The 16,137-nt window shown below is 35.0% G+C and overlaps 2 protein-coding genes across 2 annotated transcripts in view; both read left to right on the forward strand.

Moving 5' to 3' along the window:
- Positions 1-978: 978 nt before the first annotated feature.
- Positions 979-16,137, forward strand: part of LOC121913597 (major histocompatibility complex class I-related gene protein-like) — a 90,552-nt gene continuing 75,393 nt past the window's right edge. Inside the window, exon 1 of the mRNA XM_042436290.1 lies at positions 979-1,054. Coding sequence (XP_042292224.1) covers positions 1,006-1,054 — 49 coding nt within the window. The 5' untranslated portion in view covers positions 979-1,005. The remainder of the gene's footprint in view (positions 1,055-16,137) is intronic.
- On the forward strand, positions 7,388-13,738 carry LOC121913618 (major histocompatibility complex class I-related gene protein-like). Its single transcript, XM_042436349.1, has 8 exons — positions 7,388-7,436; positions 9,792-10,058; positions 10,718-10,996; positions 11,100-11,402; positions 12,450-12,560; positions 12,772-12,789; positions 12,899-12,959; positions 13,602-13,738. Exons 1-7 carry the CDS (start codon positions 7,388-7,390, stop codon positions 12,952-12,954), a joined length of 1,083 nt encoding a protein of 360 aa, XP_042292283.1. The 3' UTR covers positions 12,955-12,959; positions 13,602-13,738.

The following is a 16,137-nucleotide window of genomic DNA, read 5'->3' on the forward strand; positions in this document are numbered from 1 at the left end:
GGTTGAATATCTAAATGGATCTAGAGTGGTTGTTTGTGCATCTGTGTCACATCATGATCATTTGACCATGTCTACTGTATGCATGTATTATAACCTGGCTCAAGTGGCCATAACAAAAACCATGTCAAAGTTAAAAAAAAGGTATTTATTTAAACAAAATAAACCAAATTCAAGGAAATAAGTAGGATAAGTGTTGTATGTGATGCATGGGTGGTGAGGGTGTATGTGTGTGTTGAAAGGTGCATGAAAGCAAAATAAATAACTAAAGCGGCATAACTAAACCAAACCAGAACAGGTTCCTGAAGGGAGAAGTGAAAAGCTGCAAACAGCAGCAGCAACAAACAGTCAGAGGAGAGACGAGCTGCTATCTGTGGCCAGGCTTTATACCGGCACCAGGTGTCTCCATTTGTCTCCACCTGTGTAGCGCAGAGCAGACAGACAGATGAATACACAGCAAACCAAAGATGACAGACGTCATCACACATGTATTAGCTGTGTAGCTTCCATGGTGTCAAATTTTTAGTCTGAAGCCCTTGTTCACATGTAAGGAGTCATTCACAGGTTTTTGTATTTAACTCCTTTTCAATAAAGCAATTTGAAACTGACTCATTGTATGAATTGTGCCATTTACACTCTTGTTTTACCTTGCTTTGCATACTGGTCTTTTAAATCGCATTTTTTTGAGCTGAGTTGTTACAGTTTTTTATTTTGGCACTTTAACTTCAAATAAGTTTAGGATCAATTTCATTTTCAACTTTAAGCAGCTGCTCATTTTACTACATGCTATCAAACATCTGGTAAACACACACACACACACACACACACACACACAAATCCTGTATTTTACTGTTGAATCTGATTAGCCAGTCAAATATTGAATTTACTCCGCATGGTTACACATGATGCACAATTATTTCTAATTTCTATTGGTCATTCTATATGCCTGTACGTATTAGTGACAGTCTTTCCTCTTTCCTCGTTTTTTAATGTCACTATCAAAGCAAGATGAAGAGGATCATGTTGTTGCCTCTCTTTTGCCATGTTGTATCTCCAGGTAATGGAATCATCTTATTTAAACAGTTGTGTAACTTTTGTTTCAGCATTCATATTCATGTTTGGTAACACTTTATAATACAGCCTGCGTTTAACTTTGTATAACTTCCCGTCATTTAATTTCCCAGAACTTCTGGTGTAACTTCCTCTTATGAATCCGTGCATATAAAAATATAAAATCGGTTGCTACTGGTAGTTAAATATAGACAAGACGTCAAAACAAGACAGTGAGGAACAAGGGAGTAACGATTGGGGATTTGGACTGTGTTTTGGACAACAACAGAGGTCCACAGCACAGAGGAATAAGATATGTCAGCCTTTGGATACAGACAATACTTGTTAGTAGGATTAGTTAATTTTTGGTTTGGCTCTGCACATATTTGTTGACAATAAGAAAAATATAGAAAATTGCCAGCCTTATCCTTTAGACATCGGGACAATGATTATTTGTAATAATTTATAATTATTTGTAATAATTTATAATAATTATTATGATAACAAATATAATAATTTTTTGAAAGACTAAGTATTGTATTTCACTAAATATATGGTTCGACTCTTTGTGAGCATGTGTGAAGCAGCCAAGAGTAAATAGTGTAAGGCTCCAAACCACAGTCATGTAACCAAAATATGAGAGAAAAAAGGTAAAAGGGATTATTTATTATCAGAGGGGATTAGATTCAATTGGGGGAAAACAGTAACAAATAATATTGATTATTTGTCTTTTCTTTCTTTTTCAGCCAACTACCCTCCATGTTATGAGTAGAACATTTATTCTGTTTTATCTGATGTAACAAAAGTTGATTAAAAAAAGCTTAATTTTATCCTCAGGACACTGCCAGGAGCAACTTAGAAACACAACAGTTAGCTGATCTGAATCTACGTTTTCTTATATTTGGCAGAAACACTGGAAGCAATGACTTGATTGAAATGTCCAGTTTACCTCAGACAGATGGATAAAATGACAACTATCAAAGCGCATTTACAATTTGAAGAGTTTTTTCTTTGAAATGCTGGTGTTTAGCTTGGCAGCCTGGTCCTACTGCTAAATAATAATTATTAATTTATTTTGGCAGTGTCCAAACATAGTTTATAGTTCCCGGCATCAGAATTACTGCCCATACACATCTTAACAGAGTATACGTACCTACAATACATCAAAGATAGTAGCAGTTCAGTATAGGATAAGTGGACTAACAGTGTGTTTCTGACCTCACAGCTCCTGACAACAGCTCTGAAGTCTCCATGAAACTGAATCCTGAAGCCTGAATGAAATAAACACATCATCCTGCATACAGTGATTTGCTACACAGACGACAAAACAGTAAATGCTTTGTGACTATTTACACCTCTAGTTAAACAAGAACCTTCTGTTTTTGTTTCTTAATTCTCTTGTAAAATTACTGTCATATTATAGCTGAATAGAAAACTCTGTAGCTGAAGATGAGTGAAGTTACTGAGAGAAGAAAAATGCTGAATGAGGCATAAATGCTTTCAGAAACATTTCCATCAGAAGGACAAATAACCTGTTTACTCAAATGAAATATTTGAAACATATTTTATAAAATGATGTAGGTACAAAAACAGTAGTTAATATTTAATATTGTTTAAACATGATTATATAAAATGTAAGAAATGTATTTTGTGTAAGTTGGGTATGTGGATAATTTTGTGTGTATGTGATTCAGAACTCAGAACACCCATATAATGTATTTGTAAATACATTTATCTTACATGAATATGGGTAATAACTGCATGAATTTAAAGATGAGGTCATTCTTTTCCACTGGGTTTCTATACACAAGTAGATGTTGAATAGAAATGCTCAAAATCACTTCCTGTTTTGACTGTCACATTCATTCGTCATCATTACATTCCTCTTTTTTTTCCTCATTATTTCAAACATATGTTTGTCAACTGTTGTTAGAGTAAGATGAATATTCTCACAGAATACATGAACGTGGCTCCAACTTAAAGATGTTGAACTATAAAGAAAAGAAAAAAGTCTGTTGTGCAGATGAAATAATAATAATTACTCATGGTCAGTAGTCTACAGCAGTCCCAGCCTTTTTGGCTTGTGACTGTTTCAAAATTTCAAAAAGAAATGTATTAGTTGTCAGCACAGTGATTTCCCTTCTAGATGGTTTCATTCAAATTCATTTAAATGAGGCACAAAGAGGTACAACAACTCATAAAAAACAAACATTATAGAAAGGATCAAAAAATAAATACAAAATTGTGCATCAGAACTTTGTTTTTTCATCTTTCCTCTTCCATTAATTATCTCCCAACCCCTCAGATTTATCTTGTGACCCTTTGGAGGCACCTGACCCCTAGGTTGAGAACCACTGGGCTAGAGGGTAGAGCCCTGAAAGTACATTATTAATGGTAAGCACTATTATGTAACATTATTCCACATTATCTAACATTAATTGAATGTAGAAGATTTTAAACTTCATTCATTAAAACTCTGGAGGAAGGATGACATCTGGACACACTTTCTAATGTCTCATTTTAATTACTCTGAAATTTAAACTTATGCTATTTCTGCTCATTTTGACATGTCAGCAATCTAGAGAGATCTGTACGTGACCTATCACACAGAAATCTAATTTATGAGGAAGAAAGTGAGAATACATAAAAAATAGAAACACGTTTAGCAGGTTGCTTGTTGCCAAGGAAAGATGGGTGACTGAGATGACACAAATAAAGATAAAGAAGTACAATGAACAAAATCTTTTGTTTGTTTTTGTGGGGTTACATCATAGCAAATGTAACAACATAAATACACAAAACAATACTAATGCAGTAGGGTGAGGCCTTTCAGCAGAAACTAGTCTGGTTGCTTGTGCATCTGTATCACATCATGATCACTGTAACTCAACCATGTCTACTGTATTGCGTGTATTAGCTGTGTAGCTTTCACAGCATAAAAGGAGAAACTCACTGAGGTAGAAAAACCCAGACCTGATAATCTCCAGCCCCACAGATTATGAAGATAATATAAAATATAACAATTACCTGACAATCTGCAGGTGGACACATTATTAGCTCTTCAGGGGAGGAATTGCATCATGTCTGAAGTGTCAGATTCGGTGTGTTTTGAACTTTAGCAGCAGACAAGCACAGACAAAGAACAAGTTGTTTTTTTATCAGTAAGGCACTTTGACATCTACTCACAAGTTTTACAACTAAAATTGAACTAGACCTAATATTAAGGAGAAATTGACACTTACACATGCATATCTATATTCCTAATATGTGCACAGGTCCACTACAAAGCAATGTGATTTGATTGGCAGGATTTCAGATGTGCATGTTGCTGGTTTTGCTGTCCAATCAGAAACACTTTTGGCCAGGGAAACAATGTCACATCTGACCGATGTTTCTTTGACAGGTCCTCCATCTTGTGGTCCTGGTCTTGAGGAGGGATGCTTCAAATTATGTAATAAGTGGGACTCTTCAAGACCAGATAGAGACCGTCTGACAATTAAATTTCAGAAAATAGTGAAAAATGTCAATCATTATTCTTTGATGCCCAAGTTAACATATTCAGATTACTTGTTTTGTCTGATCAACAGTCAAAAACCCAAAGATGTTGAGTCCAATTATTTATCTGTCAATCAACTTATCAATTAATCATCTGATAATTTCAGCTTTAGAGCGCTACTATGTAAAGGGGGGGTCAATAAGGGCCCAACAACAGGAGGAAGGATGACATCTGGACACATTTTCTAGGTGACCTGTCAGATAAATCTAATCTATGAAGAGGGCGGAAAAAGCAAATTAAAAACAGAAGAGAGTTTAGCAGGTTGTTTGTTACTGTTGGAAGGTGAGAGACTGAAATGAAGACAAAAATAAAACAAAAACTTTGTGTTTTCTTGTAGGGTTACAACATGTAGGATGAGGCCCTTTAACAGAAATCACTGGTTGTTTGTGCATCTGTGTGAAAAATAATAATTCTCAATCTGCAGCTGGACCATATTAGCTCCTCAGGTGAGGAATTGCATCATGTCTGAAGTGTCAGATTCGGTGTGTTTTGGACTTTAGCAGCAGACAAGCACAGACAAAGAGCTTTACTGAAAGCAGGCAGCAAAAGGTAACAGAGACTCAAATTAAAAAGTTCACACAGACGGAGAAAACATTTTAATTCCCTTTTAATTTGAATTCTAATACATTTTTTGTATAAAATTCCTTCTCAATAAAGCACTTTGAAACTGCCTCATAGTATGAATTGTGCCATATACACTCTTACCTTACCTTGCTTTGCCTACTGGTCTTTTAAGTATTTTCTTTGAGCATGTTTACTGATTTTAGATCAATTTTATTTGGGACTTTAAGCAGTTGCTCATTTTACTACATGCTGTTAAACTTCTGATGCTATAAAATGCATTTCAGTGGTCCAGACAAAGGCCTCTGTTTTGGTGTTAGGAGCGTATCTGCACCAGCAAACTGACATTTACTTGAAGTTATATCCTCACCTGCACCAGTCTGGTATCTGGGTGAGTTGCCATGTGCCTCACAGGAGGAAGGGTGCAGTTGAGGGTGTGCTGTTGCTAATCCAGCAGCGCACTGCAATGTAGGTGCCAAGAATGACTGAGTTTTGCACAGTCCACTGTCTAAGTGCTCAGGAAAAGGTCGACAGCACAGCGAACCTATGTTCTTTAATGTTACTGTAATTTTCTTTGGTGAGGGCTCACCCAAATACATCTCACTAAAATTACACAAACACCTTTATTCCTGCTTTGTATTTAAAACAAACCAATCTAAACAATATAAATTTTAAAAAGAATTTCAGAAAAAAAAGAATTACAACATGCAAAACCACCTTTGTAATTTTATTTGTATTTTATTTATTGCACTGGCATGGAATTACTTAAAAGACAATCTATGTATGTGGAAAAAAGTTTCTCTCTTTGTTTCATTGTGATTACAGTTTGAACACTGCATCTCAACTTCTCTCACTTTAACCAAAGTATAAATATCTGAGTTATGTTTTAGTCTTCCAACACACATTGCTCCTCCACACCAAGTAACAACTGTAACTCTTTTTAAACATAAATTTGTAAAAGTTTCCACAGTTTTACACAACATAAATATATTTTTGAATATTTAGATACTCCTCCTTTCATTGAAACTCACGTATTAAAGCAATAACTCTTCTTGGAGCTTAAACATTTGTATCTTATACATTTGCCATCTTCACGTCCTGTATTTGTCATGCAGATGATAAATGTTAATGTCATTGTAACATTATTGTTAATGCTCAGATTATTGATGTTAGAGGATTAATGAGGGTTTTATCTGTGGTACTGACTGATGCACTTTATTTCATATTGCAAAAATGGAAAAATTGATTTGTCTACATGACAGTATACGTCTTCTCTAAGGTCATGTGATCTGTTTTTGGCTAGATGTTTTCACTTCAGTTTAAGTTTGACTTTACATCATCTACAAGATAATAATGATTAATTATGAATTGTTAATCCATCATCTATTTATTGGTGAACTTCATTTTGTCTAGAGCAGCTGCAATATTTTCTAGTGTCATTTTTGTTCTTATTTGTTCTAATAGTATTTATATTTACCTTCAATTAATAAATAAAATTCTCCTGAAAACCTGCTTAAGAGTCCTGTTACATCATACCTGTGTTTACATCAAAATTCAGATGTGTAGGCTTAAAGGTTTTGTACCAAGTTTTGGGAAACACTCTAGTGAAGTTTGTTCCTGATACCTGGAAAGCAGGAGCTTACTTTTTAAAATTTTATCAGTTGTCAAAATATGTGAAGATAAAAGAAAAAGTTTACACTACCACAAAATACACACACACACACACACACACACACACACACACACACACACATATCACAAATTTTCATTTGTTAATGAAGGAGTACACTGAACCTTGTGACTCTGAGTGTGTATTTCCCTATTTTACCACTAGAGAGCAACATAACTCTGAAATGTCTCAGCTGTGAGGTCACCACAGAGAAACAGCTGCTAGACCATCTCCACCATCACCACTTCCTCCCCCACTGTCGGGTTATAAAGCACTTTAAACTGCCTCATTGAATAAATTGTGTTATATGACTTTAAACAGCTGCTCATGTCACTACATGCTATTAAATTTCAGGTAAATAACAAAACAAAAAAACACATTTCCTGCATTTTCCTGTTGAATCTGATCAGCCAGTCGGATATTGAATTTACTCCTCCTGGTAACATGTGATGCACAGCTATTTATAATTTCTATTGGTCATTTCATTTGACTGTACACACTGTTAACAGTCTTTCTTCCATCACAGTGTTTTTTAATGTCTGTATTGAAGCAAGATGAAGGATTTCATGTTGTTGCTTCTCTTTTGCCATGTTGTATCTCCAGGTAACTGAATAATCTTTTTTGAATAGTTATGTAACTTCTATTTCAGCAGTTATATTTATATTTTAAAATATAATTGCACCCTATTCATAAACTGCACATTTACTGCAGAGATCAACATACTTCAGATTTAAACATGTCTATTCACTGCTAGTTCATTTTTTTGTGGTTTTAACAAGTGTAACTCGTGAGAGGTCTTCCCATTCTCTTGAATGAGAAAGTGTGTCCAAACTTCTGACTAGTACTGTATTCTCTACTTTTACTTCTCTCTCATATCTGTTACATAAACTATTGAGATGTCCAATGAAATACCGCTATTAATGAGATTAATTCAGGTCTGAAATCTGTTAGATTAATCTATGAATCTAACCAATAATGCCGTTCAGGTGTCACTGAAGCTGAATATATTTGGGGTTTTGCAGAAATAACAGTTTCTGTAGTACTGATGTTCTGTATGTTGTTAACATCTGGCTGTGTGTCGGATTATTTCCTTTGACTTTATTGAACAGTGTCATTCATTGACATGAATTTAAATATAAAAAATAAAACTGTAACAAATGTTTACTCATGCTGTAAACTCAGATTATAGATTCTGTACTGCAGTATAATATAATCTAGGCCTAATATGATATAATATGTTATAATAATATAATTATTCCCAGAACAAGAATTAAGTTGAAACCTCAAAGCACATACCTCAAGTATTACTTTAATAAAGGAGTCTTTACATTCTGTATCTGGATTTGTTTTAAATACACAGTGAATGACACCAATGAATTAATGTTTCATAAGAAGACCTTTGTGACTGTAACTGTGATTTCAAAGTAATATTCTCATTACATTTACACCTTCTAATGGCCAGTGCTGTACTGTAGATTACAAGAGTGTTGCAAGACAGGAATACAACATTAACTTATAACATAATAATGTGAAAACTATAAGCCAAGGCGTAAATCATGGGCTAGTCCACATTTCAGTGTATTTTAAAACTACAGATATTCCAAATCTGTCTAAAAAAATGTATTAACACCTTAATAACTGCATGTGTGGAGTCTATGTGACACAAGAGGAGATACTTGAGTATGACCTTCTGCTTCAGACGATGTTGGTCTTTCATTAAGTGTAATGATTCTCACTTAGACTATTAACTGCAGCTTAATGTACCAGCATCATGTAGTAAAGCACAATTTCACAAATTTTTATCATATTGCAGTATCTCTTTTAAATATAACTGTACATTTACTGCAGAGCTTAACATACCTCAGATTTTGACATGTCTGTTCACTGCTGATTAATTATTGATTAAAGTCAATAAATGATATTGATTGGTATGGAGGCACATTGCATTAAGAGCAGAAAAAACTGGAGAGATATTTTCTTCAAATAATTTGTTCTCATAATAATGTAGCATCTCCTATAGTAGGATTAAATGTATAACTAATAGCTATATTATGTTGAAGATATTTACCTCATCATTGAGAGGAAGTATCTGGTTAATATGAATTCATCAGAAAAGTATTTTGCAATTATGAGTTCTTTATCTTGTAATCATCACTGACCTAGGCCTGATTTAGTTGGCTTTTGTTCCCTCTTGGTTTGAGGTTTTTGATACTGATGTCATTGAACATTATTCACCAAAGTCACATTTCTGAAATTATTTTATCAGTTTTGTACAATGTTGTTTTGTTTTTTCCACCAGACTGACTAAACACAGATCAGATTTTTTTTTAAATGTAATTAATCAAATTAAATAATATAATAAAATAACAAAATTTCTACAGATTAAGATATTTTTCATTATTCAAGCAAAATAAAGGAAATTAGAGAAAACACTGATAAATAGTTGTAATTCATATGCTTTGCTCACCATATGTTGTTCCACTTTCAGGAATCTCATAGCAGTGTACAGATATTTATATCAAGATTTAACATTTTGATTAGATTTACACTTGAATGTATATATAGTCATTACTAACCTTATGTAAAATGATGATCAGTAAGGAAAATAAAGCTGTCTTCGTCATTATGGCAAATGTGTCATCAAAAAATTGCCTATTAACATATCCAGCATTCATTTATGTTTTGAGTTGTGTTTTTGGCTGCCTGGCCAATGGAAGGTCAATATTCACTCTCCTTTTAGCTTTTGTTTAGTCTCAATCATTCCAAGTATAATATCTGGCTCTTAGGTTGGTAGATGTTCTACTTTCATCACCAGCTCATCACTAACTTTGTGTGTCTGAGGTTTCATGCTGGACAAAATATTTAATGTACTTAAATATCATTATCACAAGTATAGATAAATGCATGATTATTAAAAAAAAAAAAATTAAAAACCCTTAAAACTTCTTTCTCTTACAGGGAAACACTCGCTGAAGCTTTTCTTCACTGTGTCCTCTGGAGTCAAAAACTTCCCAGATTTTGTGGCTGTTGGGTTGGTTGATGAAGTTCAATGGGCTTACTGTGACAGCATCAGTAAGACAGTGGAGGGCAAACAGGACTGGTCACAAAAAATGTTTGAAGATGATCCACAGCACTTGGAGTGGTGCACTCAGGAGTGTTTATTAGACCACTATTCCTACAAAGATCACATTGAAATTTTGAAGCAGCAACTGAACCAAACTGAAGGTAAGTAAAAATACTGTAAAAATGTAAAGTTGTGTTTTTTGTCAAATACCAAACAGATATAGTTGCATTATAAACACACATGTTTACATGTTCAAACATATACACAGTTTACTAAATGTGCATAAATTCTTCACTCATATCTCTCCCTCTATTACCAGCCATGTAATGTGAAGGACTCTTTCAAAATGGGTCGTCAATATTAATATAATATATATTTTCCCTGGTAGCTATGTGCTGAATTCACTGAAAAACTGAACAAAAGGGTTCTACATTTGAATCATGGCCTCTGTGTGTGTGTGTGTGTGTGCGTGTGTGTGCGTGTGTGTGTGTGTGTGTGTGTGTGTGTGTGTGTGTGTGTGTGTGTGTGTGTGTGTGTGTGCGTGTGTGTGTGTGTGTGTGTGTGTGTGTGTGTGTGTGTGTGTTGCCCTTCTTGTCATGTTTGGTTTGATCTGGATGCTTAATAACTGCAGGTCAAGTACGTTTTGGTTGGAAAGTTTGACCCCTTGATGTCAGTTTGTGTATTTCTGTGTGTTGGCCTTGCAATGAAGAGGTGACCCTTCCACATGTTCCTTGACATTTTCTAAATTGCAGCCTCACATAGGCTCCAGCCACCTGTAACCCTCTGTGGGATCTCACTCTGCTCTCTCTCTCTCTCTCAGGTGTCCACATCTTCCAGAGGATGGATGGCTGTGAATGGGATGATGAGACTGGAGAGCTTAATGGTTTTGTTCAGTTTGGTTATGATGGAGAAGACTTCATAGCATTTGACCTGAAGACACTGACATGGATCGCTCCAAAACCCCAAGCTGTCATCACCAAACACAAGTGGGACAGAGATAGAGCCAACAATGAAAGGTGGAACTACTTACTCACCCAGTATTGCCCTGAGTTTGTGAAGAGATATTTGGACCTTGGGAAGAGCTCTCTGCTGAGAACAGGTAGAATCACATGACCTGATGTAGTTTCATGGACACAACAATATTTAAATGCATCTTCTGTTTCTAACCTCCCTCCCACACCCCTCACCATTTATCTCTTCAGACCTTCCCTCAGTGTCTCTCCTCCAGAAGACTCCCTCCTCTCCAGTCAGCTGCCACGCTACAGGTTTCTACCCTACCAGAGCCATGATGTTCTGGAGGAAAGATGGAGAGGAGCTTCATGAGGACGTGGAACACGGAGAGATCCTCCCCAACCATGATGGATCCTTCCAGATGAGTGTTGACCTGAACCTTTCATCAGTCACACCTGAAGACTGGAGGAGGTACGAATGTGTGTTTCATCTCTCTGGTGCAAAGAACGACATCATCACCAAACTGGACAAAGCAGTGATCAGGACTAACTGGGGTAAGACTGGAATACTGACTTTGACTTTGTTAAGCCTGAGCTCTGATTTTACAATTTGAATGAGTTTGAAACAATCTTGACTTTCTGGAGCTGAAGGTTAGTTAATTACAGGGTTAACAAACAAAACTGCTGTTCTGCTCATTCAAATAAATATTGTTTCTTACTTCTTACATTATGCACATGACCTACTTAAATTACTTTAGTGAATGCAACAAAAAACAGTTCAAATCTAGTGGTGTGCCAGCAAATGATTAGGAGCACAGGTCTGTCACAAATCTAACCAAATTAAACATAAAACATAATTTCAGAAAAAAGAAACACAACATGCAAAATGCTAGACCACATTTTTACTTTACTTGTATTTTATTTATTACACTGTCATGGGATTACTCACAAGACAATCTACTGTTTGTATGTGAAAATAAGATTTATTAAACAGTAAGAACAAACTAGAACTGTTGCTGATCTGAGGAAACATGTGACCATGCAGGAGAGAGCAAGAGCTTTCAGGGAGGACAGGGTGATCAACTCAAAGATGACAGGATGAAAAACATAAAGAACAAAGCTTTAGTATTACAATAACAAAAATACAAAAGGTGTAATACAACAAAGATGGGGAACAGGTACAACATAGACACAGGATGGACACACAGAGGTCTGAAGCACTAAGATGGTTTTCACCTGCAGATGGTCATTGTATGAATTATTATGATGCCAAATTAAACCATCACATCAACATGTCCAGTAACATTAATTTCACCTAGAAAGAGACATCATCTGCTTTTGACAGTATAATTGAGCTGCTGTACTCATATTAACAACTCTGCACATCCTGGACAATAATAAGTTTCCTCAGTAGAAAACTCTCACAGGATTCCCAAACTGTCTGTGTGTCATGACGGGAAAGTCCTGTGTTTTAAGGGGATGAAAATAAGAAATGTGATCATCAATAATGATGTATGATTATCATACATGTTTATAGGTGAAAATACCAAAAATGCATTGGCATGCCCTTGATGCACTGTGAATGTTTTGTTTTGGTTCCAGTTTCTCCCTCAGAGTTCCCTGCTGGTCCTGTTATTGGAGGTGTTGTAGGACTGCTGCTGCTCCTGGCAGTCTGCATCACTGGAGTCTTCATCTGGAGAAGAAGAGATAATGGTGAGAGACAAACATACTTTTACTCATCATCAAGTCATTTTAACAACAAATAACAGTGTAACCTGGCTGATGTTCAGTAACTTGAAAAGAAGAAATCAGTGGAATTAATACAGTGTTTCTATAAAACATTTATTAGTGTTTTCTTTGTTTGCTTTCATAAATTCTGACATTTTACATTTTGAAATATTGTAATCTCTCATCTGTATTTCAGGATTCAGGCCTGCAAACTGTGAGTATTCTGTCAGTTTATTTCTCTCTCTCTCTCTCTCTCTCTGTGTACAGATAAATACAGTGTATAGTTTGAATTGAATTTCTGACACCTTGTTTTTCTTTTATAGCTTCAGACTCATCATCCTCTGATCCATCTTCAGTCAAAGATGCAGCTCTTAACTGATCACAGTGAGTATTTCATCATGTCATCAACACTGTGCAGATACTGTATGAAGAATCTCTCTGTTGCTCCTCCTGAAACTAGCTACAGTATACTGATATAATACTCTCATAAATATACTGAAAGTCTGTCTTTGTTAAAAACTGTTTGTCTGATTTGACAAAATTTCTCAGTCAAGTGATCCAGTATAGTTACAGGAAACAGCTGACACTGAGGTTTTATTGTAATAATGATTAAACGTTTTACATTCTGGACCAAAATCAAACATATTGCATATAATATGAAATCAAATACTGTATAATATGACTACTAATAATTCCAGGTCCTTTTCTATTTGTTACTCTGTTTTTGCAGCCTTCCAGTAAATATTTAGAGGAGAATAGTGAACTCAAATAAAGATGCTGTGGCTTCAATATTTTATTCTATTTTGCACCATAAATGTTCATTAACAAAACTTGTTTTAATGAATATTGAGATGTGACATCACAGGACCCGTCAGAAAGTCACATGATACATCAAACTAAAGTGTGAATTCATAGATCAGATTTATGAGTTTCAGGTCGTCAGTGGATGCAGTGAAGAATGATATCTGTGAAGATTATCTGAGAGCTGATAGAAGCATTAATGTTGATGTGAATCCTCCACTGCAGGAGTAACAACATCTGGAGAGAACTGATGCTGCTGTCCAGCTGTTTCCTCAAACCTTTGGTGGAGATGAATCACTGCAGCAGCTACCAGACACCAAAGAGCCACAACGTTACTCCAGTGGGGCATCTTTTGTCTTCAGATATCAATTTCATGTCAGTTAGTCATGTGATGTACTGTCTTTGATGATGATTAACATTAAATCCATTCATTGGAGACATGATGACACTCTGTTGTTGTTGTTGTTGTTGTTGTTGTTGCAGGAACTGAGCTGGAAGCAAACATCCTAAAACTTTAAATGTTCAACTACTCATGCTTTCACTCACAATTAGTTTGACAATTTGCATTTTAGAATAACTGATGAAGATTCTGCACTAGGCCATGATTGAAAAGACATTTTAATGTTTTTGTTTCTCTGTTTCATTGTGATTATTCAAATAGTTTAAACACTGCATACCAACGTCTCCCACTTTAACCAAAGTATAAATATCTGCGAGTTATGTTTTAGTCTTCCAACACACATTGCTCCTCCACTCCAAGTAACAGCTGTAACTCTTTTTAAACATCAATTTGTAAACGTTTCCACGATTTTACACAATATAAATATATTTTTGATTATTTAGATACTCCTCCATGTGTGATGAAAATCACATATTAAAGCAATAACACTTCTTGGAGCTTAAACATTTGTATCTTATACATTTGCCATCTTCACGTCCTGTATTTGTCATGCGGATGATAAATGTTAATGTCATTGTAACATTATTGTTAATGCTCATATTATTGGTGTTAAAGGATTAATGAGGGTTTTATCTGTGGTACTGATAGATGTACTTTATTTCATATTGCCAAACTGGAAAAACTGATTTGTCTACGTGACAGTATACGTCTTCTCTAAGGTCATGTGATCTGTTTTTGGCTAAATGTTTTCACCTCAGATAAAGTTTGTCTCCACATCTACAAGTTAATAATCAATTATGAATTTTTAATCAATCATCTTTTCACTGGTGAATGTAAAACATGATTTTTTGGATGTCACAGCTCTTATATGTGTCACATACATTAGGTATAGAAATTATCTCCTGTCTGTACATGAGGTCAAATGAGAATTAGAAAAAAATATTTTTTCATTTATCTTCTTTTTTTATTTGGTGAACTTCATTTTGTCTAGTGGGGCTGATACATTTTCTAGTGTCATTCTTGTTCAATTTATTCAATTAATAATTACAATTTTCCTGAAAACCTGCTTAAGAGGTCTTCCTGTTACATCATACTTGTGTAAACCTCAAATGTTCAGATGTGTAGGCTTAAAGGTTTTCTTCCAAGTTTTGGGAAACACTCTAGTGAAGCTTGTCCCTGACATCTAGAAAGCATGAGCTTACTTTTTAAAATGTTATCAGTTGTCAAAATGTGTGAGGATAAAAGAAAAAGTTTACACTACTACAGAGGAGTACACTGAACCTTGTGACTCAGAATGTGTCTTTCCCTATATCACCACTAGAGAGCAACATAACTCTGAAATGTCTCAGCTGTGAGGTCACCACAGAGAAACAGCTGCTAGAGCATTTCCACACCTCCAACATAACAAAGGGTTTCCTGACTTAAAGTTTTCAGCAGTTAAAGCAAGATTCTTACAAACAGCCTGTTTCCATGAAAGATCAGACCAATACAGTTAAAGTGAAAATTAAACTGTAACTTTTCGACTGTGTTACTGAAGATTTAAACACTTGCAAATTATTATCAAATAAATGCAAAACATGTCTTTAATTAAAACTTAGCAACAGATAAACAGCAAATTACTTTTGGAAAAGATCACCTGCATAGACCTCTGTACTGTAAGTGATGGTCATGATGTTTAGATGTCAGAAAGGAGGTTGGTAGTAAAATTCTTAACAGATAAATTCATACTGTTTTATTTCCTTAATGTCAGTGTTGTGTTGATGACAGCAGAAACTGTCATTCAGAAACCTTTAACACAATTGTTGCATCTATAGGAGGAAACAAACATCTCAGACAGTCTTCTTGTGTATATATAAGTGTATATAAACCCTTAAAATCAGCACCTATTTGATGTCAAATGGAGATGGGTAATCATTTATATTACAGAATGTGAAAAACACATAAAATGTACAAATAGATTTAGGTAAAATATTACTTTTAGGGGAAAACAATCAGTTAAGTAAATTGGAACACTAAAGACATTCACATCAAAATTACTCAATATGAGATGGAGAACATGTCTCAACCAGACAACCTACACCAAACACACACCAACTGAAGGCTAAACATCAGAGAACTACAAACTCAAAACAGAGATACACAATAAATGACCTTCATACAAACGAGTCAGAAAGTCTTTTTTTGTTGGGTTTTTTGTGACCTTGAAATAGTTGCTTTTTTATATTTTATATTTATCGTAGTGCAGTACAGCAAAAACTTTATAAACCCTGTGGAACAATATGATTACAGTTTGTCTAAAAGGTTTAAAAAGAGTGTCAGTTTTGAACATCCCCACTTGGAGGATTAATCTGCTATTGGGCC

Source organism: Thunnus maccoyii, chromosome 15 (assembly GCF_910596095.1).
Source record: "Thunnus maccoyii chromosome 15, fThuMac1.1, whole genome shotgun sequence".
In the NCBI taxonomy this organism is placed as follows: Eukaryota; Metazoa; Chordata; class Actinopteri; order Scombriformes; family Scombridae; genus Thunnus; species Thunnus maccoyii.